The 23,560-nt window shown below is 42.6% G+C and overlaps 1 protein-coding gene across 1 annotated transcript in view; it reads right to left on the reverse strand.

The window, feature by feature from the left end:
- Positions 1-2,346: 2,346 nt before the first annotated feature.
- Positions 2,347-23,560, reverse strand: part of LOC137544313 (uroplakin-3b-like) — a 48,005-nt gene continuing 26,791 nt past the window's right edge. Inside the window, exons 5-6 of the mRNA XM_068265377.1 lie at positions 18,446-18,569; positions 2,347-2,776 (exon numbers count right to left, since the gene is read on the reverse strand). Coding sequence (XP_068121478.1) covers positions 2,617-2,776; positions 18,446-18,569 — 284 coding nt within the window. The 3' untranslated portion in view covers positions 2,347-2,616. The remainder of the gene's footprint in view (positions 2,777-18,445; positions 18,570-23,560) is intronic.

The following is a 23,560-nucleotide window of genomic DNA, read 5'->3' on the forward strand; positions in this document are numbered from 1 at the left end:
GGATCGGGCCGGCTGAGGAGGATGGGGTAAGTCTCTTGAGGATCCAGAGTCTTCCCGCTCCCTAGGCAAGTATTCCAATATGCCTGTAGCAAACCTCACAGGTTAGCTTTAGGTGACTGATATTCCTGGTTCAGCATCCCATACAGACATGGAGCCCATACAGACATGGAGTTCTCTGATAAATGGAGCACCAGACTAGAAAACACCACAAAAGTAAGAAGAAAAACATTATACCATCCATAATAGTACATGGTGCAATAAATATAGAAATACTGAAATTCCTTAGCATTTAAAACTTGTTCCATGTATATTATCTTTTATAATTATTATTAGCCTTCCTATGCTATAGAATTGCGTAAGATTATAGTGATTATAAGACAAATTTCGCTAAGAAGTAATGTAAACTGCAGCTAAGTAAAAATACTTTTGCTTCTAGAAACACATCTAACAGAAAAACATTCATCACAATTTATATTTAAAACAGGGTCAGAGGCGCCCAATGCACAAAAGATAGGCTAATAAGCTATTAATCTTATAAACAGAAGGATTTGGACCAGTTTATTGAAAAAGGACTTTTATTCGAGCACATAAAATCAGTCAGTTTTATGTGCTTGAATAAAAGACTTTTTTCAATAAAAGGGTCCAAATCCTTAAAGAGTAACTGTCAGGCTGCAGAAGCTAATTTAAACCTCTATTCTCCTGTGTTAAACAGTTTAGAAGGAAACCAAAAAGGCATTAGTGAAGATAAAAATCTCAGTTACCTTTGATGTGTGCTTATCAGAAAAGCTGTTATAGACCCAAGAGGACGCAAGCCGCATACTATACTGCAAAGCATTCTGGGGCCCTCCCCTCGGCTGCTAATGAGACGTTACAGCAGCTTGTAATCAGTCCAGCGCGTAGCACTGATAAATCTCCGGGCAGAGTACACTGCAGGAGTCAGCTATTGTTCCTAGCCACATGGCTCATTAATATTCACTGCACACTGTGTTATTCAGTACGAGCTTTTCTGTGATCAGGAAGCAGGCAGGACATGACGACACATTTGACAGAAAAACATGGAGCCTGCCATGAGCTGTCAGGAGCATCTATCTCTGCATATACTATATACAAATTCTGTGAAATCCAAACGTGGACAGTGAAATGCATATGTAATGTAAGTACAGCCAATCTTTAGCTACTGATATATGTGTTTATTTTCTCTGAGACCTTATACCTAACAGCTCCTCTTTAAAGAGAGGTAAGATTCCCTCTCTGTTTATAAGATTAATAGCTTATTAGCCTATCTTTTATGCATTCAGCGCCCCCACCCCTGATTTAAAGAGACTCCGTAACAAAAATTGCATCCTGTTTTTTATCATCCTACAAGTTCCAAAAGCTATTCTAATGTGTTCTGGCTTACTGCAGCACGTTCTACTATAACCATCTCTGTAATAAATCAACTTATCTCTCTCTTGTCAGACTTGTCAGGCCTGTGTCTGGAAGGCTGCCAAGTTCTTCAGTGTTGTGGTTCTGCTATGAACTCTCCCATCCAGGCCCCTCTCTGCACACTGCCTGTGTGATATTTAGATTAGTGCAGCTTCTCTCTGTTCTATTATCTTTTACAAGCTGGATAAATCCTCCTCTGAGCTGGCTGGGCTTTCACATACTGAGGAATTACATACAGGCACAGCTGTCTGCACTCTGCAGGAAGAAACAGCCTGACACTTCAGTGGAAGATAGCTGCACTAGGAAAGAAACACACAAATGATCTCTTGAGATTCAAAAGGATGGCTGTATACAGCCTGCTTGTGTATGGATGTATTTTCTATGTGTGGACATACTGTACATCAATCTACTTCCTGTTTTGGTGGCCATTTTGTTTGTTTATAAACAAACTTTTTAAAACTGTTTTTAACCACTTTTAATGCGGCGAGGAGCGGCGAAATTGTGACAGAGGGTAATAGGAGATGTCCCCTAACGCACTGGTATGTTTACTTTTGTGCGATTTTAACAATACAGATTCTCTTTAAGTGTCTTGTCACACCTCTATTAGAGGTGATAGTTTTTTAGTTGTCCTAAAGAACTTCCGGAGTGAGACCACCAATTCCAGACCAGGAAAACCAAGTGGGGACATTTAATATCCTGCCTGCTCTGACGGTGGTTGCAAGGATTTGCAACCCACCTTTGTGAGTATATAGATCCTTAGCCATTTGCTTTTCTGAATCTTACACAATTCTGCACCATTGGTCTCCTGGTCTCCTTTTGTCTTTAAGATGAGCTGGGGGGTTGTTACAATCACAGGAACCATCACATAAACTATCATAATTTATATGTTCTGTTTACAAAATAGTAAATAAGTAGGCTGTGTTTGTTTTTCAAATGTTTATTCAAATATTGTTTGATAAAATATTACAGAACAGATGCAGATTTTTGCTCAAAAGATAAAAATATGTTTCTCATAGCAAATCACCGCTGGTGAGTATATATAGGTGTTACAGGTCTGAATTTTAAACAGTTAAATCACAGTTGATCTGATCATTAATTCAAATATTTTTTAACTTGCATAGGATTGAATAATTACAGAGAAACAAACTAACAAAAATATCTTTACAAAAGGTTAGAAAAGCATAATGTTGTTTATATTGCTTCATAGGCTGGTAATTTTTCAGGAAATGGTGAAACAGGGAACTGTGTGGAATAATGTGTCCTGTAAGTACCACCAGTTAAATTTCCTCCACTGTCATATGTGTCTGAATAAATGCCCAGTCCGATTGATTGTTTCCAGCAAATGTCTCGACTACAAAAAAAAAAGCATAAGGAGTTATGGACGATATAATCGAGTGATTAAAAAAATTCAACATCTATTACAAATGTTAATAAAAAGAAATCAACATATTGCAAGTCTTAGGCCTGGAACCCACTAGAGCGTTTTTTTGTAGCATTTGGGGAGCGCTTTGAATCGCTAGCGCTTTCCCTAAATGCTCTGCCAATGTAAATGGATGGGACAGATTCCACTAGAGTTTAAGAAAATTGCCATCGCAGGACATGCAGCATTTTGGGAGCCTTTCCCTTCTAATGAATTGTATAGGAGCAGGGAAATTGCTCCCAAAATCCCTTGCAAAACGCTATCACAAATCACTAGTGATCGCTCGTTTTGCACTTTCTAGTGGGTTCCAGGCCTTATGTTAACTTTGCAGAACTAGGCTAAGGGCTTGTTTCCACTAGGGGTTATTTGCTGCATTTCCTTGCATGCAAATTTGGATGGGAAACACAACCTATTGAAATCATGCATGCAGGGAAATAAATCAGACAACATGCAGGAAAAAATGGGTCGCACATGTGAATCCCTCTAGCCGTACATATCATGGCTAGAGGGATTTGTATGCAATCTCCCATCCAGTGCAGGTGTGCATATCAGAGATGCATGCTCCCTGAACAAGCCTGCAGATCAGATGTTTCTGCTAAAAAAAATGTGACGAGATACAGTAAGCTGCACGCTTGTTTCAGGTGTGTGATTCAGACACAACTGATGCCAGAAGAATCAGCAGGACTGCCAGGCAACTGGTATTCTTTTAAATGGACCCTTTGAAAAACAAATATAGTCTGTCTCACATGATCAGAACTTTAAACACCTGACAGGACAGTGATGTACAGTTATGGTAGTTAGTGACACAACTGTCACTACAGTTATGCTATAACTAGAGGTTGCATTTGCATTTTGGATTCGGGTTAAAGGGAACCTGTACTGAGTACAATTATTTAAAATAAACACGAGGTAACATCAAATGAACATTACATAGTTACCTTGCCATCAGTTCATCTCAGAAGCTCACAACTTTCCTCTGACAATGATCTCTTCCAGTTCTGACAACATTTTGTTAGAACTGAAATATATCAGTTTCTGTCAGTTATTTATCAGTTGCTCTCAGTTATAGCTGAGAGGACAATTGCTGTGCCAAGTAATGTCTATGTTTCCCTATGGCTCAAGTGGACGATGTTACAGTTTAACAGTGTGCTGACCAGAAAGCAGTTATGGGGTAGTGGCCATTTTCAAAATGGAGGACGGAGAATTCCATTGATCACAGTGGACAAACAGGACACAGGAAAGGAGAAAGAGACTGAGGAGTAGTCTACACGCGAGGTAAGTATGACTTGTGTATGTTTATTTTGACTTTTCATTTTCAGATCAGGTTCTCTTTAAGAAACCCATTTGATGTCATCCTGAAAATACATTCAGGTACACCAAATATTCTGGCAAAAAAAACAGGTTTGCTATATTGCAAGTTCAGATTTAAAGGGAATCTGAAGTAAGAAGGATATTTATTTAATTTTAAAAAATACCAGTTGCTTGTCTGTCCTGTTGATCCTCTGCCTCTTAGGCCTGGTGCACACCAGAGGAGTTTTTCTGAGCGTTTTGAATTTTTAAATCTGCTGCTAATGTTATCCTATGTGTCTGTGCACACTGGAGCGATGAGGTTTTGTAAAAAAAAACCATAGCATTACATTGGGAAGAGCTTTTGAAACCTCTAAAAGCTCTTCCCAATGTAATGCTATGGGTTTTTTTTACAAAACCTCATTGCTCCAGTGTGCACAGACACATAGGATAACATTAGCAGCAGATTTAAAAACTCAAAACGCTCAGAAAAACTCCTTTGGTGTGCCCCAGGCCTTAAACGTAGACCCTGAACAAGCATGCAGATCAGAAGTTTCTGCTAAAAAATATGACAAGATAAGTAGTGGGGGTTTGGGTGTCTAAGCACCCTCTCTGTGGAAAAATACAGAAAGCGGGAGCCCAAAGGTGAAGTACGTCTCAGGCAATAATGGAATTAGATATGTAAAAAAAACTACTCACAAAGGGGGCAACCGACCACAGGAAGCAGGTGGAGACAATAAATCCGACTCCACTCGGGGTGATCCCTAGGGATCTGATGGCAGTCGCTCTCCTAGGAAAAACCACGGGGACAGATGTTCGATGTGGTGGACCCACGCTTAATCTGTCTCCACCCCTCAGATTGGAACATGTGGAGGTATATATGCACAATAGGGTATAAGAGGCACCCTTGGTGGTGTATAAAAGCACTTAAAAACAGTTTAAAATGCAAAACGTTTTTGAGGTAGCTTACCTCAAATGACGAAAAATCTTTATGTATTACAAAAGATTTTTGTTGGTAGCACAGGCAACGCGTTTCACAGGTCTACGCCCGCTTCCTCAGGCCAATAGCAGCGCTGAACTACAATGAAATGATCATTGTAGCTTGGCACTGCTATCGGCCTGAGGAAGCGGGCGTAGACCCGTGAAACGCGTTGCTTGTGCTACCAATAAAAATCTTTTGTTTTCGTCATTTGAGGTAAGCTACCTCAAAAACGTTTTGCATTTTAAACTGTTTTTAAGTGCTTTTATACACCACCAAGGGCGCCTCTTATACCCTATTATGACAAGATAAGGTGGACGCTTGTTTCAGGTTTTTAACTCAGACACGACTGATACCAGAATGATCAGGAGGACTGCCAGGCAACTATATTGTTTAAAAGAAAATAAAGTGAAAGATAGTCATTGTGAACAGAAAATGTTGGCAGAGCAAGCAAGACAGAACAGGTGGGCAGAGAGATTCTGGAAGAGACAGCAAGAGAGTGAGGCGAGAAAGTGAGAGAGGGGTGGGCAGGGAGGGACGTAGCCAGGTATCGGTGCCCCAGTATAAGTAGCCAAGAATAGGTGCCCCCAGTATTGCTAGCCAAGTATATGTGCCTCCAGTATAGCTAGCCAGGTATAGGTGCCCCCAGTATAGCTAGCCAGGTATAGGTGCCCCCAGTATAGGTAGCCAGGTATAGGTGCCCCCAGTATAGCTAGCCAGGTATAGGTGCCCCCAGTATAGCTAGCCAGGTATAGGTGCCCCCAGTATAGGTAGCCAGGTATAGGTGCCCCCAGTATAGCTAGCCAGGTATAGGTGCCCCCAGTATAGCTAGCCAGGTATAGATGCCCCCAGTATAGGTAGCCAGGTATAGGTGCCCCCAGTATAGGTAGCCAGGTATAGGTGCCCCCAGTATAGCTAGCCAGGTATCGGTGCTCCAGTATAAGTAGCCAAGAATAGGTGCCCCCAGTATTGCTAGCCAAGTATATGTGCCTCCAGTATAGCTAGCCAGGTATAGGTGCCCCCAGTATAGCTAGCCAGGTATAGGTGCCCCCAGTATAGGTAGCCAGGTATAGGTGCCCCCAGTATAGCTAGCCAGGTATAGGTGCCCCCAGTATAGCTAGCCAGGTATAGGTGCCCCCAGTATAGGTAGCCAGGTATAGGTGCCCCCAGTATAGGTAGCCAGGTATAGGTGCCCCCAGTATAGGTAGCCAGGTATAGGTGCCCCCAGTATAGCTAGCCAGGTATAGGTGCCCCCAGTATAGCTAGCCAGGTATAGATGCCCCCAGTATAGGTAGCCAGGTATAGGTGCCCCCAGTATAGGTAGCCAGGTATAGGTGCCCCCAGTATAGCTAGCCAGGTATCGGTGCCCCAGTATAAGTAGCCAAGAATAGGTGCCCCCAGTATTGCTAGCCAAGTATATGTGCCTCCAGTATAGCTAGCCAGGTATAGGTGCCCCCAGTATAGCTAGCCAGGTATAGGTGCCCCCAGTATAGGTAGCCAGGTATAGGTGCCCCCAGTATAGCTAGCCAGGTATAGGTGCCCCCAGTATAGCTAGCCAGGTATAGGTGCCCCCAGTATAGGTAGCCAGGTATAGGTGCCCCCAGTATAGCTAGCCAGGTATAGGTGCCCCCAGTATAGCTAGCCAGGTATAGGTGCCCCCAGTATAGGTAGCCAGGTATAGGTGCCCCCAGTATAGTGTGGAAAGAATTTTATAATTAATCTGTTAATCTTTATGTATATTCTGTATATTCTGTATATTCTGTATATCCTGTGTAATTTATGTGACTATATAGTCCACATGCACAAGATTAGATTATTGTGTTAGAGTGACACTTTAAGTAATAGGATTATTGTTAACCAAGGAGTTATCACGATACCATTGAATATATGTTATATATGTTTTTGAACCATATACTGTGCAGTCTCCTTTGTCCTTCACAGTGAAATTCCAGAACAACCTTCAAAACCTCCCCCCAGTGTTATTCTGTGCCAGGCGCAGAATGAGCAGGTTGAAGGGGCCAGTCTAAACCAGTTTCCTGAAGGTGAGAGAAACGAAACAGGAAACTGGTGAACAGAAGATTTCTTGTTCCTGTTGACTTCTAAATTATTTATGAAGGACACAGAGGAGGACCGGACACACCCAGAAGAAGAAACTGGACATTGCTCATTGGACTTATGGGATTACAGACTGTTTGGAGGGAGGAATATATTAGCATGTTAACTGGGGTATAAAGATTTACCGAGAAAGGAAGTCTCTACCCTTTTGTGACTAGCCGGGCTGCAGCTAGCCTGTTTCTCCTTTCATAAATGCTGGTATATAAAAGGGTCCTCAGCTGAGTGAATAAAGATTTCATTTTCATTGGCACGAAATGGAGGAGTCTCATTGAGTAAGTTTATTTCCTTTAACATCTGGTCTGCATCGAACCGGAAAACCTATAGTCACAGAGAGGTGAGTCCTAGGAGCGCGTTTGCGACTGGCGAATCTGATAGTAAGCTGGTGAAAGCCCACCGGGATTATATTTCCTTTAAAAAGGTGGCCAAATGCAAGATCTAGATCTCACGTCTTTGTGACATACGGTTTATTTCGAACCGTGAGACTTCTTCAGCCAAGGTCGGTGAAATCGCCTGCTTAGGATTCTAAAACAAACTTCTCGGGTGTCCTGAAAGCTTCTTAAATTGTAAGTACTACTTTTTGTTTCTGTAACTTCTCATACACAGGGCTGCGCAAAATTAGAGTATAGGTTTTGATGTGTTGTTATATTGTTTTGTATGACACAATCTGTGGTCAGTTTCCTAAGCTACTGTGTGCCTCAGCGGAATTGTACGTTTTTGTAATAGAACACAGCCGCGTAACAGGCAGTAATATCGGAGTGGATCTAGATCACAGATTGTTTCTGTACTTCAGTCGAGATTAGCCCACACAGAGGTTCATCACGTTGAGTGTTGTCCAGGTCTCAGCTGCAGCCCTCGAGGTGCCTTGGCAGGAATGTTTCCATCTTAGTGCAGGCACTCTGCCTCAGCGGGAATTGTAAGATCTTTGCGCTGTAATTGCAGGAATTGTTACATCTTTGTGCATAGAAGGCAGTATATTCCGGGAGGGGACCGCGGGACATTGTAAATCCAACAATAAGTGAGTGAACGGGATTGAAACAGCAGGAAGTGTTACATCATAGTGCTGTATATAGATCAATGGGGCAAGGTGCAAGCAAAGTTATGGCCATTAATGATGTATGTGTTATGCGCAGGAAAAAAGTAAAAACAAATTGGGTAAAATATCGCAGCCTGTGGGGAATAAATATAGGGTTTTAGGGTATCTGCATTTTGACAGCTGTAAAGAAACTTGTTTCTCAAATTAAAGGAGATGTTCAGGGTAATGTGATTTTCGAAAAGTAATATTGTTTAACAGAAGCTCAAAGATGGCTACTAGAGGTATAAATGAGGAGGGGCCAAGTACGGAGAACAAAGATTTGGAGGAGGTGCCATCTACTGTATGTCAGGTTCTTCAGAACCCTCCCCAAAACCAGCCCCTCCCACGAAAGGTGGATGGGACCTCCCAGACATATGAGGCGGAATATGGTATTAATGTATCAGACATAGATGAGCTACTGGGTAAAGTGATGAAGGTTTTTAGCAAATATAGAGGTATAGCTCCCCCTGCTGCTGAAACAACAGATTCCCCTTATGAACGGTGTAGGATTGCTGGACGTGAGGTTTTGACTGAAGGATTGTGCAAGTGTGTCACACAATATGTTGTGGATCATAGAGTCTGCAGACCGAGTGATTTTCTAAAAAGCATCCGGCACCCTGTATGTGGGATTAAGGAAAAGAAAGGGAAGAAAGTTGCTACAAATGTTTATGGTTGCAGTGATGAGAATGGTTGTTATGTGAATGATAATGGGCATTTCGCACGCCCACGAAAGCGCAGATCTAAGGATTTTGAAGGTCGCAGAGAACGCGGAGAATGTTTTGAATGTGGGTCGAAAGATCACCTGGCCCGGCATTGCCCCCAGAGGGCCCGAGGTCAACAGCGACAAAGTGTGGTTAAGGGTATTAATTCTGCCCTAGTTGAAGGCAAATGAGGAAGTGAATTTATTGATGAAAATAGAATGTTACGTTGTGGTGTGTAAGATGTGAAGCTGGGAATTCTGAGCTCTGAAATCTAAATCACCAGAGCTCCCAGGGGAAGTATCCAGCAGAGGGGGAGGAGGAGGGGGGCTACAGGAGAAAATCCACAAGTTATGAGCTGCTGTCTGTCTGTTTGTTGTTCGTGTAGTTTGTACAGCATACAAATGTCTGTACAAGTTTTATACTCTGTTTGTCCGATGCTCGTCTGAAGATTGAAAATTTAAAAGTGATTTTAACTGTTGCAGTTGTCTGTTTGTGAATGCTATTTGGGATGTGTTTGTACTGTTGAATTCTGTGAAATTTGAGTGGAGTTTCTGCCTGGGATCTGTGAGAAGGTATGAATCCCAGCTAGCAGCCTAGATGTGTGTATGTGTGTTGAAGCGGAACAGGGTGATTTGAAAGAATGCATGTGAGGTTTGTTTGAAAAAGAAGTTAATGTATATATTTTGTGAAACCCAGAATGCGGGATAAATAAAAAAATAAAAGAAAAAGAGAAACCCCGCAGATATTACTTTCAATTATAAGAATAAAATATGATGATTTTTGTTTTTTGCTTCTGGGAACAATTGATTGCTGCATTGCTGTAGTATGTGGGTCATTGTCATCGATTGATTGGCCGTTTTGATTGACACCTGATAAATTTTTTTTTTTTTTTATAATTCATGGATATGTTAGAAGGAGTTCAGTAAAATGACTTTGATAGAAATATTTTGACTACAAAGCCTTGTCTGACGGCGACTGCAGAAAGGGATACATGATTGTAGTTCTCTGCCAAGAGCCCACCCCACCTCCACCTAGCCCACCCCACCTCCACCTGCCCCACCCCACCTCCACCAGCCCAATCCCTCCAGATCCATCCATCCATCCCCCCCCCCGCCTATGCTGCACAGCCAGTTTGCTTGGGCATTTACGTCTTTATTGTCCAAAAAAGCTGCACCACCCTAGCCCCTGTACTTTTGTTTTCTGTGTTGTTTATTGACCAGAGGATGTTTCTCCCGTCCGCATCTGCGCGCAGTGACTTGTCCGCAAGGCAATTAATAAATCTTTGTGGATCAGTTCTATGTGCATAGGAGGGAATACACCAATGATTGTCCTGGTCTTACAGTAGTGAGCTGAAGAACATCGTGGAATAGATAAGCTTCTTTCTGCGTCTCTGCTCAAGCTGTGTGTTTATTATTTACCCTGTTATATGGGATTTCGTCCCCCATTGTTTTCACGAACACTGTGTACGCTTTCCCATCATGCATACGGTTGCGGTTTAGTGGCGTCCGCAGGGTTAGGTGTCAGCAACTGAGGAGCCCACCCGTCCCACAGACCATGGATGTTCTCCGGGCTCCCACGACACTGGCCATTCACATGTGTGCAACATGTGTGCAACATCCCAGTCCCCTCACCATCTCCCGTGGCAACGACTTGGCAGTCCTGACATATACGACTACAACTCCTTCTGCTGACTTGCAGTCTAAAACTTTACCTACAGGTTACCTACCTACTTTACCTACAGGTCGCTCTGTACACTGCTGACCTACTAACCTTCCTTTGACTGATTTGTCCGATTTATTTGTGGTAATGACACATGAGTTTTAAATGTGTCAACAGGAGGGATAATAGTGGCTAAATTAGAATAAAACCACATGGGAACATTTAAGCCATTGCAAGAGGGCGCACATGGGCCTTCCGAATCCAGATTAATTAAAAGATCCAGAGCCACAGCTTGCTACGAACACTCACATGAAGCTTCGGTGGTTTTTGAAACAAAAGAAATGTTGTTTGAATCTTGCTCAAGAAGAACGCTTAGCGGTCATTTTCTTTTAAAACAGTAGCCAGATCCAATCTGTTCTTGATAGTTAGCACCACGGGGTAAAGAGGGGCGGAAATTTGAGATCCTGAGGCGACGGGAACATTTGCTTGAGCCTCAGTGCGACCACGATCTCAAAGGCTGTGGGAAGATATTAGAGGATTCTTCCTAAGGCACAGGTGTAGTTCTTTATCTTGAACCATGGTGAAAAGGAGATAAAAAAAGGGGGAACAGATACCTAAAAAGGCTACATAGGGGAAGTTGGGTTAGAGCCATAGCATTTTTAAAGAAGAAGAAGAGCCCTGGAATGACAATGACAATGACAATACGACCTCCATTGAACAGCAATGACAGGATAGACAAAGAGATTACTGACCCATCCCCACCGGACAGTATTAACAAGATGAACGTGACTAGTGATAAAGTTTTAGTGACCGGTGGAATTTTTAATTTTTGGATTACTTTGGCAATTTTTACTGCAAACCGAGTGAATGTACCGAGTGAATGTGTCTGACTGTATTGTGTGTGCAGCGGCTAGACCGCAGATTGCTCTGGTATCAGTAGTGGCGAGTGGGTCTGAACTAGAATGTATGATACAAAGTATGATAAGTGTGAATCAACCACGGAACTGTACCACAGAGAGAGTCCGTATGAAGGTACCAGGCACGCCACAGCGTGCATTTGCTACAGCCAGCAATCTTACGTGCTATAATAGATCTGCCCCCAGTAACCATCCAATGATCAAGTATTGTGGAGAAATAGTGGAAATAACCAACGATAAAGGGTTGAGCCTAGGAACAAAATGGCAGTTAGAAGATACTTGGTGGACTTGTGAACCCAACAAAGCAGAATCATCATTGCCACCAGAATGGAAAGGGTTGTGTGCCCCTGTCTGGATGATAGAACATGTCACTATATTGCCCTATGAGTCCTTTAAAATTTTGGTGGATAAAAAGGTACACCGGAGTAAAAGGGAGGCACCAAAAGGGAGTTTGGACCCATATGTATATATTGATGCGATAGGGGTCCCCAGAGGGGTGCCAGACGAGTTCAAGGCTAGGAACCAAATTGCTGCATGGTTTTGAGTCCATTTTCTTATGGCCAACAGTTAACAAAAATGTAGATTGGATTAATTACATTTATTACAATCAGCAAAGATTTGTTAATTATACTAGAGATGCTATCGAAGGTTTGGCAGAGCAACTGAAAGCAACATCATTAACAGCACTGCAGAATAGAATTGCATTAGATATGCTGTTGGCAGAGAAAGGGGGTGTATGTGAATTTTTTGGGGAACAATGTTGTACCTACATTCCAGTTAATACATCCCCTGATGGAAAAGTGACAGTGGCTCTTCAGCAGTTAAAAGACCTATCCGAAGAGCTGAAACGAAACTCAGGTGTTTCAAACCCAATAACAGACTGGTTACAGAACTGGTTTGGAAGCTGGACTTCATTTTTTCAGAGTTTTGGTATCGCATTCCTAACTGTTCTTATGGTTCTGTTCCTGCTAGCCTGCTGTATTTTTCCAATGCTGAGAACATTTTTTGCAAGGTTGATAGATAAGCATATGAGTACTATTATGTATGCAGCCTTAGCACAGCATGAAGAAGAAGCATACGGTGATTTGGGAGGAGATTATGATGGTATGCTGGAGGGGGATGGCCAGGCCGACGTGTGAGCCAGCTCACGGCCAGAGCCTGATTTTTGTTTTTGAGCATTTCACTTCTATGCCTTGACTTGCTGTAGTGCATACCCATTTGCAGCAAAGGGGAGTAGAAGGCTGTGTTTGCTTGAACCTCTGACCCCTGTAGTGGAGACACATTTGCAGATACCTGAGGCTTAAGTAAGCATAAGCATAGAAATGTGAATGTAAATATTCTTTTTATAACACATATATAATCAAGCCACAACCCACAGTATTAATTATAAACAGGAGGGAAATGTGGAAAGAATTTTATAATTAATCTGTTAATCTTTATGTATATTCTGTATATTCTGTATATTCTGTATATCCTGTGTAATTTATGTGACTATATAGTCCACATGCACAAGATTAGATTATTGTATTAGAGTGACACTTTAAGTAATAGGATTATTGTTAACCAAGGAGTTATCACGATACCATTGAATATATGTTATATATGTTTTTGAACCATATACTGTGCAGTCTCCTTTGTCCTTCACAGTGAAATTCCAGAACAACCTTCAAAACCTCCCCCCAGTGTTATTCTGTGCCAGGCGCAGAATGAGCAGGTTGAAGGGGCCAGTCTAAACCAGTTTCCTGAAGGTGAGAGAAACGAAACAGGAAACTGGTGAACAGAAGATTTCTTGTTCCTGTTGACTTCTAAATTATTTATGAAGGACACAGAGGAGGACCGGACACACCCAGAAGAAGAAACTGGACATTGCTCATTGGACTTATGGGATTACAGACTGTTTGGAGGGAGGAATATATTAGCATGTTAACTGGGGTATAAAGATTTACCGAGAAAGGAAGTCTCTACCCTTTTGTGACTAGCCGGGCTGCAGCTAGCCTGTTTCTCCTTTCATAAATGCTGGTATATAAAAGGGTCCTCAGCTGAGTGAATAAAGATTTCATTTTCATTGGCACGAAATGGAGGAGTCTCATTGAGTAAGTTTATTTCCTTTAACAATAGCTAGCCAGGTATAGGTGCCCCCAGTATAGCTAGCCAGGTATAGGTGCCCCCAGTATAGGTAGCCAGGTATAGGTGCCCCCAGTATAGGTAGCCAGGTATAGGTGCCCCCAGTATAGGTAGCCAGGTATAGGTGCCCCCAGTATAGCTAGCCAGGTATAGGTGCCCCCAGTATAGGTAGCCAGGTATAGGTGCCCCCAGTATAGGTAGCCAGGTATAGGTGCCCCTAGTATAGTAGCCAGGTATAGGTGCCACTGCCTGGGTGGGAGGAGCTGCAAGGAGGGGGCCGACATCATTCCTCCCCTTCTTTGCATGGGCCCCCCTCCTGTCCCCCATGCAGAGTGGCGCAGCAGTGCATTGTCACTTACCTGTTCTGCACTATGTGATGCGTCCATCTGCTCCGTACTTCTACTAGATAGCATAAACCACACTGCCTCCAGGTAGGAATATATATTGTATACTTCTCTACTTCTTGCGCCCCCCCCCCCCCCCATTCCTTTAGATTGTAAGCTTGCAAGGGCAGGGCTTTGTGTTTTGGAATTTGTTACACATTTATTCATATTCATTTTGTCACTGTAATTACCAATATTGTATTTTGTACCAACTCTGTTTTTTGTATATTGGTGTATACCATTGTTTGTATTATTTTGTACCCCATGTTTGTTTCTTACTTTGTACAGTGCCACGGAATATGGTGGCGCTTTATTAACTAATAATCATAAATTAAAGTGTAATGTAATACAGAACTATATCTTGCTTTCCTTCACTGCCCTCCCCTCTCTCACTTTCTCTCCTCTATCTCTTGTTTTCTCTCCCAGCATCTCTCTGCCCACCGGTTCTGTCTTGCTTTCTCTGCCAACAATCTCTGTTCACAATCACTATCTTTCACCCTCTGCCAACATACAGTGGGATGCGAATGTTTGGGCAACTTTGTTAATCATCATGATTTTCCTGTATAAATCGTTGGTTGTTATGATAAAAGATGTCAGTTAGGATTGGTGCACACCAAAGCGGTTCTGAAACGTTTTTTAAAACGCTTGCAGGAGGAAAACCGCTTGGCTAATGAAAGTGAATAGGATGGTGCACACCAGAGCGGTTTGTTTTTTCCACAAATGCAAACTCAGGGGCTGCAGCATTTTTTAGATTTCTGGGGGAGGCGTTTCTGCCTCAATGTTAAAGTATAGGAAAGTGGAAAACTGCTCTGAAATACGCTAGATCAATCCAGGCATTTTTGTTACAGAAGCTGTTCAGTAATAGCTTTACTGTAACAATATTTGTAATCTGCTACACAAAATGCTCCAAAAAATGCTAGGTATGTTTAGAAAACCTCTCTAAACATGCCTAGAATCGCTCTGAAATCTGCTTCAAAAACCTCTAGCGTTTTGCAGATCTGCTAGAGGGTTTTGGTCTGCACTGGGCCTTAACTATGTCATATAGGAGACACACCCAGTGATTTTTGAGAAGTGAAATGAAGTTTATTGGATTTACAGAAAGTGTGCAATAATTGTTTAAACAAAATTAGGCAGGTGCATAGATTTGGGAACCACAAAAAAGAGATGAAATCAATATTTAGTAGATCCAGTTTTTGCAGAAATTACAGCCTCTAAATGCTTCCTGTAGGTTCCAACGAGAGTCTGGATTCTGGTTGAAGGAATTTTGTACCGTTCCTCTATACAAAACATCTCCAGTTCATTCAGGTTTGATGGCTACCGAGCATGAACAGCTCTCTTTAACTCACACCACAGATTTTCAATTATATTCAGGTCTGGGGACTAAGATGGCCATTGCAGAACATTTTACTTGTTCCTCTGCATGAATGCCTTAGCGGATTTTGAACAGTGTTTAGGGTCGTTGTCTTGTTGAAAGAGCCGGACCAGCTTCAGCTTTGTCACTGATTCCTGGACATTGGTCTCCAGAATCTGCTAACACTGAGTGGAATCCATGCGTCCCTCAACTTTGACAAGATTCCCAGTCCCTGCACTGGCCACACAGCCCCACAGCATGATGGAACCACCACCATATTTTACAGTAGGTAGCAGGTGTTTTTCTTGCAATGCTGTGTTCTTTTTCCTCCATGCATAACGCCCCTTGTTATGCCCAAATAACTCAATTTTAGTTTCATCAGTGCACAGTTCCTTATTCCAAAATGAAGCTGGCTTGTCCAAATGTGCTTTAGAATACCTCAAGCGGCTTTGTTTGTGCTGTGGGCGGAGAAAAGGCTTCCTCTGCATCACTTTTGCATACAGCATCTCCTTGTGTAAAGTGCGCCGAATGGTTGAACGATGCACAGTGACTCCATCTGCAGCAAGATGATGTTGTAGGTCTCTGGTGCTGGTCTGTGGGTTGACTCTGAGCGTTCTCACCATTCGTCACTTCTGTCTATCCGAGATTTTTCTTGGTCTGCCACTTTGAGCCTTAACTTGAACTGAGCCTGTGGTCTTCCATTTCCTCAATATGTTCCTAAATGTGGAAACAGACAGCTGACATTTCTGAGACAGCTTTCTGTATCCTTCTCCTAAACCATGATGGTGAGCAATCTTTGTCTTCAGGTGATTTGAGAGGTTTTTTTGAGACCCCCATGTTGCTACTCTTCATAGAAAATTCAAAGGAGGGAAACTTACAATTGACATCCCTTTCTCTTAATTGGATTCACCTGTGTGTGTAGTTCAGGGGTCACTGAGCTTACCAAGCCAATTTGAGTTCCAATAATTAGTTCTAAAGGTTTTGGAATCAATAACATGACAACAGTGCTCAAATTTATGCACCTGCCTAATTTTATTTAAACAATTATTGTGCACTTTCTGTGTTCCAATAAACTTCATTTCACTTCTCAAATATTACTGTGTGTGTCTGCTATATGATATATTTAACTGACATTTTTTATCGTAACAACCAACGATTTATACAGGAAAATCATGACAATTAACAAGGTTGCCCAAACTTTCGCATCCCACTTTATATAGCACTGACATCTTCTGCAGCACTTTACAGAGAACATAGTTATGTTGCTGACTGTCCTCAGAGGAGCTCATAATCTAATCCTACCATAGTCAGTGCTGCGTAATATGTTGGTATTTTATAAATACAATAAATAAATAAATAAGAATAAAATAGTCATAGCCTAATATCCTACTATATTATTATTATTATTATTATTGTGTATTTATATAGCACTGACATCTTCTACAGCACTTTACAGAGTACACAGTCATGTCACTGACTGTCCTCAGAGGAGCGCACAATCTAATCCTACCATAGCCACAGTCTAATGTCTTATCATATTGTTATTATGTATTTATATAGCACTGACATCTTCTGCAGCTCTTTACAGAGTACATAGTCATGTTAGTGTAAAAGTAACTTCAGCAATATCAATCGCCAAAAAACACAGACAACTACAATATACCAAATGTAACAATGTCACTGTTTGCCATATGCACTATATTACCCAGATATGCCACTCTAGGCCGGTCACAGGATTCGGAATGCAAGCAACCAAGATGCAGGTTACAGGCAAGGTGGGACAATCAGGATTCACAGCATTCAGCAAGGCAAGGCAAGACAGGATCTGTGATCAGAGTACTGGGCTGTCGGCAAAGCAAGACCGACAGCTCCTAAATTTCCAGCCCAGAGTGTAAATACAGAGTATAGTGCAGCAGAAGCTGTGCTCTCACCTCCCCACTAGAGTCCAGTGCTGTGCCTGTGCGACCATCCTGTCTGTCTCCTGCTCCCTCTAGAGCTGGCACCTTACTCTATTCATGTAATCATGCTACATGTGGTAGGAGATGCTTTTTTTCTGTGTGGGGGGGGGGGGGGAGAGAAGGGGTGACACAGGACTTCTTGTCTGGAGTGACAAAAAGGCTAGAAACGACCCTGAGGGAACACATCACAGAAGCGGATGAAAAACGAATGCACAATGTAAGAACGGAATCCATTTACATGGAAAACAAATTAGTTTTTACAGGATCAGCTTTTCATCTGGTATAGTAGGAATCCACCCATACCCTTGTTTGTGTCATTTAGTTGTATGCATGCTTTGTGTGGACCACTGCCATTATAAAGTGTTATTTTGGAATATGCTGACCCTATATATAAATCTATGCTACCATCAATAATCATTTCATTTGTGTGTCTCTGATATAGAGATTCCTACACATCTTGTACACACAATCACAATGCCAAAATCTGTATGTTTTGTACTGTGCATACATTTCTGGCATTAATCTAAACTCAAGCAAGCAGCTTGAGTTTGAGATAGTCAGAACCTGGAAGATGACTTTTAAAAGCCTTGTACACATTGGGGGATTTTAGTTTCAGGCAAGGATCAGTACACGACAGTACAGTGCCGGCGTTGTACAGACACATCATCAAGCTAGCGACATGTCTATTGGTATGGAGGGGAGGGGTGGTGGAAGAACGAGCTGCGCACAACCGAGCAGACTCCTGCGGGGAGTTGGGAGAACAAAGCAGTGCTCAGGCATTGGGGATTGCCAATGCATGCCGAATCTTTAGCAAACGTAGTGCGGCTGCTGTACACACACTAGATTAGATCACGTTTCTTGGCTGACACAGGCTTTATTTTCCGCCATGGCTGAGTTCAAACCAGCATGTGTATGTAGCTTTAGAAGGAGATCTATTAGTCCTGTCACAAAACCCTTATAAACATATATACATTATGACTTGTAGTGTGGCCATGGGCACCTTTGCTCCAAGTTTAATAATTAATTCTTAAAGGTTGCATAGAATCATTCTTACCTTCCAATAGCTAGTGCAGCAATGGTGCATAATAATAAAATACCCAGCAAAACAGAAAGGATCATGGTTAAGACAACCCTTCCATCACTTCGACCATCTGAAGAAACATCTAAAAACTCGCTTGCTAAAAAAACAAAACAAAAAGTAAAAAATCATTAATTTATATATATATATATATATATATATATATATATATATATATATATATATATATATATATATATATATATATATATATATATATATATATATACATATATATATATATATATATATATATATATATATATATATATATATTTTACAAATAAATACCCTACAAGCCATCTGAGAGGTATTTCAGCAGATCAAAATGAAGTTACTAGATTTCTGCATTGTACCAAACATGGATCCATTTTTACAGTAACCAGCCATGTTTCATCCCTGAGCCTTTTACTTAGGCAATAAAGACCACCAGTAGTACTTTGGTATCGGTGTAAGATTTTTCGAGATATCACCAAATGTCATTTAGGAGTCCCTCTACATAGTTATTTGGGTTAAAAAAAAGACATACGTCCATCGAGTTCAACCAGAAAATAACACCCTTTCTCAAATATAAGAACGTAATGTATAGAATATTTATGCCGATGGATAAGAAAACAATAGAACCTTTCTCAAATATAAGAGCGTAATATGTAGAATATTTATGCGATGGATAAGGAAACTATTGACCCTTTCTCAAATATAAGAACGTAATTTATAAAATATTTATGTTGATGGATAAGGAAATAATTTACTCCTTCTCAAATATAAGAACATACTGTAATATATAGAATTTTATGCAGATGGATAAGGAACTATTGACCCTTTCTCAAATACAAGAATGTAATACAGGTAGTGCCCGGTTAACAAATGAGACAGGGACTGTAGGTTTGTTCTTAACCTGAATCTGTTCTTTAGTCAGAACACTGTCCAATCTCTGTCCCCCATACCTCATGTGTGCCCCCCTGTGCCTCCAGTGCCCCTTCTGTGTCACCTTTGCCCCCTGTAACTGCTTATATCGTTTAAAAGCCATTTTTTGTTTGAATTTTTTTTAAATCGATTTTCTCAAAAACTAAAAGTCCAGTTTGAAAAAAATTTTTTGGACTTGTTCCCATGGAAACACAGAATCCATGCTGTTTGTATCGGCGGGTCGTTCGTAATTCGGGCGTTCGGAAGTCAGGGTCTACCTGTATATAGAATATTTATGTGATGGATAAGGAAAGTATTGACTCGTTAGATAACCATCCACCCTTCTACATATATTAAGCGTTATACCCAAGCTAGGTAATCCTTGGCTGAGACTATTGCTTTTGGCTGTCTAAACTGACATTAGTATGTCTTCAGCTTTGGTGGGTCGATAAATGAATGAGCACGTAGTGTTCTTTTGTCCCCATGCTGCCGACGCTGCCCACTTCTTTTATTGCCTGTTGTACCTCCCTTCCCATCGGGGGCGCCTTTAGGCATAGGCAGTACAGGCCATTGCCTGGCGTGCCATTGGTCTTGGGGGTGCCATGTTGCTGAACTAAGCCCGCCCCTGACTGAAGCCCCGCCCCATGGGGGTTCTATTACTTGCTTCTGCTGCATCTGCTTAACGTAAGTTGCAGGCAGCTGCAACTGTGTCCCTCTGTGCCTTGTGCATCCTTTTTTCCCCCTTTGTGCCTCCTCCTGTTCTTTTTGTGCCTCCTTTTGTCTCCTTCTGCCTACTTCAGTCTCTTGTGCCATGTCTGACCCCCTGTTTGTCCTTCTGTCTCCCTTTATGCATATTGTCTCCCTTTGTGCCTCCTTCTGTCTCTGTGTGCCTCCTTCAATCCACCTGTGCCACCTCTGCCTCCTTCTGTGCTCCTTTCTGCCTCCTTCTTTCTCCCGTGCATCCTTATGTCCCCTTGTGCTACCTCTGCCCCCTTTTTCCTCCTTCAGTCCCACTCTGCCTCCTACTGTCCTCATGTGCCCCCTTCTGTCTCCCTTTGTGCCTCATTCTGTCCCCCTGTGCCTTCTTACATCCCCCTGTAACGATCGGTGTCAGCACACAGAGAGAATCTGATTATTGGTGATCTGCAGTATCACCAACAATACAGATTATACCTGATTATTGATGATCTGCAGAATCACCGATAATCCAAGTATAACTAACCTCTGGACACCTTTATAGTGTGAGTGTTTGGTGCAACACTAATGACTTTGAGTAAGATCACCCGAAGAGCAGGTGGTCTTTGGCAGTACGGGCGATACCGCCTTTTTGGGAAGTACAAAAACCTTCCAACAGCCTGAGACCTCCAAAGGGGTGGAGTCCCAGGGTGAAGGTAGGAAGGACCTGTGAGTGAGTGACACCTGAAAGGTGGACGTCACTAGCAGGTCTGGAGACTATCTATAAAGGGGAGAGATAGCTCTCTTGGTCGGGCCAGCCAGGTCGGCAACACACAAACAGATAAAGTACAAAGGCAGAAGACTGATTCGGTATATACGTAGGTACCGAATCAGAAAGCAGAGGGATAGTCAGGAATGAAATAGGTCATAACAGATATCAACAATGCCTAGTCTTGGGTGTGAGGTCCGTGGTCTCTACACCCTGGAACTAGTCTGGAGTATAATATGATGGTACAGAGTATTCCTAGACTTGGGTGTGAGGTCCGTGGTCTCGACACCCTGGAACTAGTCTGGAGTATAACAGAATGATAACACAGAGTTCCTAATCTTGGGTGTGAGGTCCGTGGTCTCAACACCCTGGAACTAGTCTGAAGTATAACAGAATGATAACACAGAGTTCTTAATCTTGGGTGTGAGGTCCGTGGTCTCAACACCCTAGAACTAGTCAGAAGTATAACAGAATGATAACACAGAGTCCCTATTCTTGGGTGTGAGGTCCGTGGTCTCGACACCCTGGAACTAGTCTGAAGTATAACACAATGATAACACAGAGTTCCTAATCTTGGGTGTGAGGTCTGTGGTCTCAACACCCTGGAACTAGTCTGAAGTATAACAGAATGATAACACAGAGTCCCTATTCTTGGGTGTGAGGTCCGTGGTCTCGACACCCTGGAACTAGTCTGAAGTATAACACAATAATTCACAGAAGTAATCTGACTTAGTGGGAATTCCCAGGTCCTCCTGGTTCTAACACACTGTTGGATCTGACTAAGGTCTGAGTGCTTCCACATAAGTGTTCGCAACGACAGACAACCAGCAATTGGCAAGCAAGCTGTATATATAGTTGCAGGACTTTGCCGCCCTGCCCGAGCCACTCAGCCAATCAGGAGTCCAGCAGGAATCAGCTGATCATCCTGATCAGCTGATACAACTCCTGCTGGTATAAAGGTCCTGACTTCTGGCGCGCGCGTGCGTAGCTCTCCATCCAGGTGCACTAGAAATCCCAGCCGATCCAGACATGTGTTGCTGCGCGGACAACCGCCGCGCTGGACGCGGAATCAGCCGCCTTGCTGTCAGTACACGCGGCGGCTTTTCCGCGTTCTATTACACCCCCTCTACCTTTTTCTGTCTACCTTTTGTGCCTCCTTCTGTCCCTCTTTGTGCATCCTTCTGTTCCCCTTTGTGCCTCCTACTGTCTCCCTGAGCCTCCTTCTGCCCCCTTTGTGTTTTTTCTGTCCCCCATTGTGCCTCCTTCTGCCCCCTTTGTGCCTCCTTCGGTCCCCTGTGTGCCTCCTTCAGTCCACCTGTGCCTCCTTTTCCCCCCTTTGTGCCTCAATCTGTCCCCCATTGTGCCTCCTTCTGCCCCACTTTGTGCCTCCTTCTGTCCTCCTTTGTGACTTCTTCAGACCCTTGTGCCTCCTTCTGTCCCCCTTTGTGCCTCCTTCTGTCCTCCTGTGCCCCCTTCTGTCCTCCTTTGTGTCTCATTCAGTCGCAGTTGTGCATCCTTATGTCCCCCTGTGTGCCTTCTTCAGTTCTCCTGTGCCTCCTTCTGTCCCCCTTTGTGCCCCCTTCTGTCCGCCTTTGTGCCTCATGAAAGTGGAGCCCTGCCTATATGCAGGGCCGGTTTAAGCAACAATGGGGCCCCAGGGCAAAATAAACCTGGGGGGCCCCCCAACTAATACCCCGCAACAAAAATTGGCATTAGGGGACCTTTTTTGCAGCTGGTATAGTCAGGGTGTGAAGTCCCAATCGGTCGGAGCTCCACATTATGGCTATCCCAGCCTGCATGGGGGACAAGTCTCAGGAGGGGGGACCCCACATAATTTAAAAAAAAAAAAACATTCCCACACTCTAAACATAAAAAAAATAAGGAAAATAGAAAAAAATGCCAGGGATCTTCATACAGCCATAGTGCGGCTGTATAGCGATCCCTGGCCAAAGCGCTGCGGCTGCGTATGGACCCCCTGGAAACCCCATCAGGAAATTTATTGCGCTTTCGTTTAATGCATGTAAAATTACACTACCGTTAGATTTGCTACCAAAAGTGACATTTACCGCATTTAAAAGTATACTTTTTTCCTTCGAAACTTTAAAATCGATTTTCTCAAAAATTATAAGGTCTTTTTGAAAAATTGTTTTTTCCTCTTATTCCTAATGATCTCCTTAACATATCCTGCAAATTTAGGGTTTCTAGCATTTAAGGTGGATCAACCATTAAAGTCGGCAGGTTTTTAAATGTGTATTTTTTTTCCTTTGAAACTTTAAAATCGATTTTCTCAAAAACTATAAGGCCGATTTGAAATGTTTTTTTCCTCTTGTAGCCAGTGGGGGCCCCTACAAGCTCTGGGGCCCTGGGGCAGCTGCCTCCTCTGCCTCTATGGTAACGCCGGCCCTGCCTATATGTATTTTCTGGTGAAACGCTGCCCGCATTACATGTATTTTCTGGGGAAACGCTGCCCGCATTGTGTATTTTCTGGTGAAACGCTGGCGCATTTATGTGTATTTTTCTGGTGAAACGCTGCCGCAATAAATGTAATTTCTGGTGAAAACCTGCCATTAGAATTATTTTCTGGTGAAACGCTGCTGCAATAGGATTAATTTCTGGTAAAACGCTTCCGCAATACGTTATTTTCTGGTGAAACGCTGCCGCATTCCGATTATTTTCTGGTAAAACGCTGCTACAATACGATTATTTTCTGGTAAAACGCTTCCACAATACGTGTATTTTCT

This window comes from Hyperolius riggenbachi, chromosome 2 (genome assembly GCF_040937935.1).
Source record: "Hyperolius riggenbachi isolate aHypRig1 chromosome 2, aHypRig1.pri, whole genome shotgun sequence".
Taxonomy (NCBI): Eukaryota; Metazoa; Chordata; class Amphibia; order Anura; family Hyperoliidae; genus Hyperolius; species Hyperolius riggenbachi.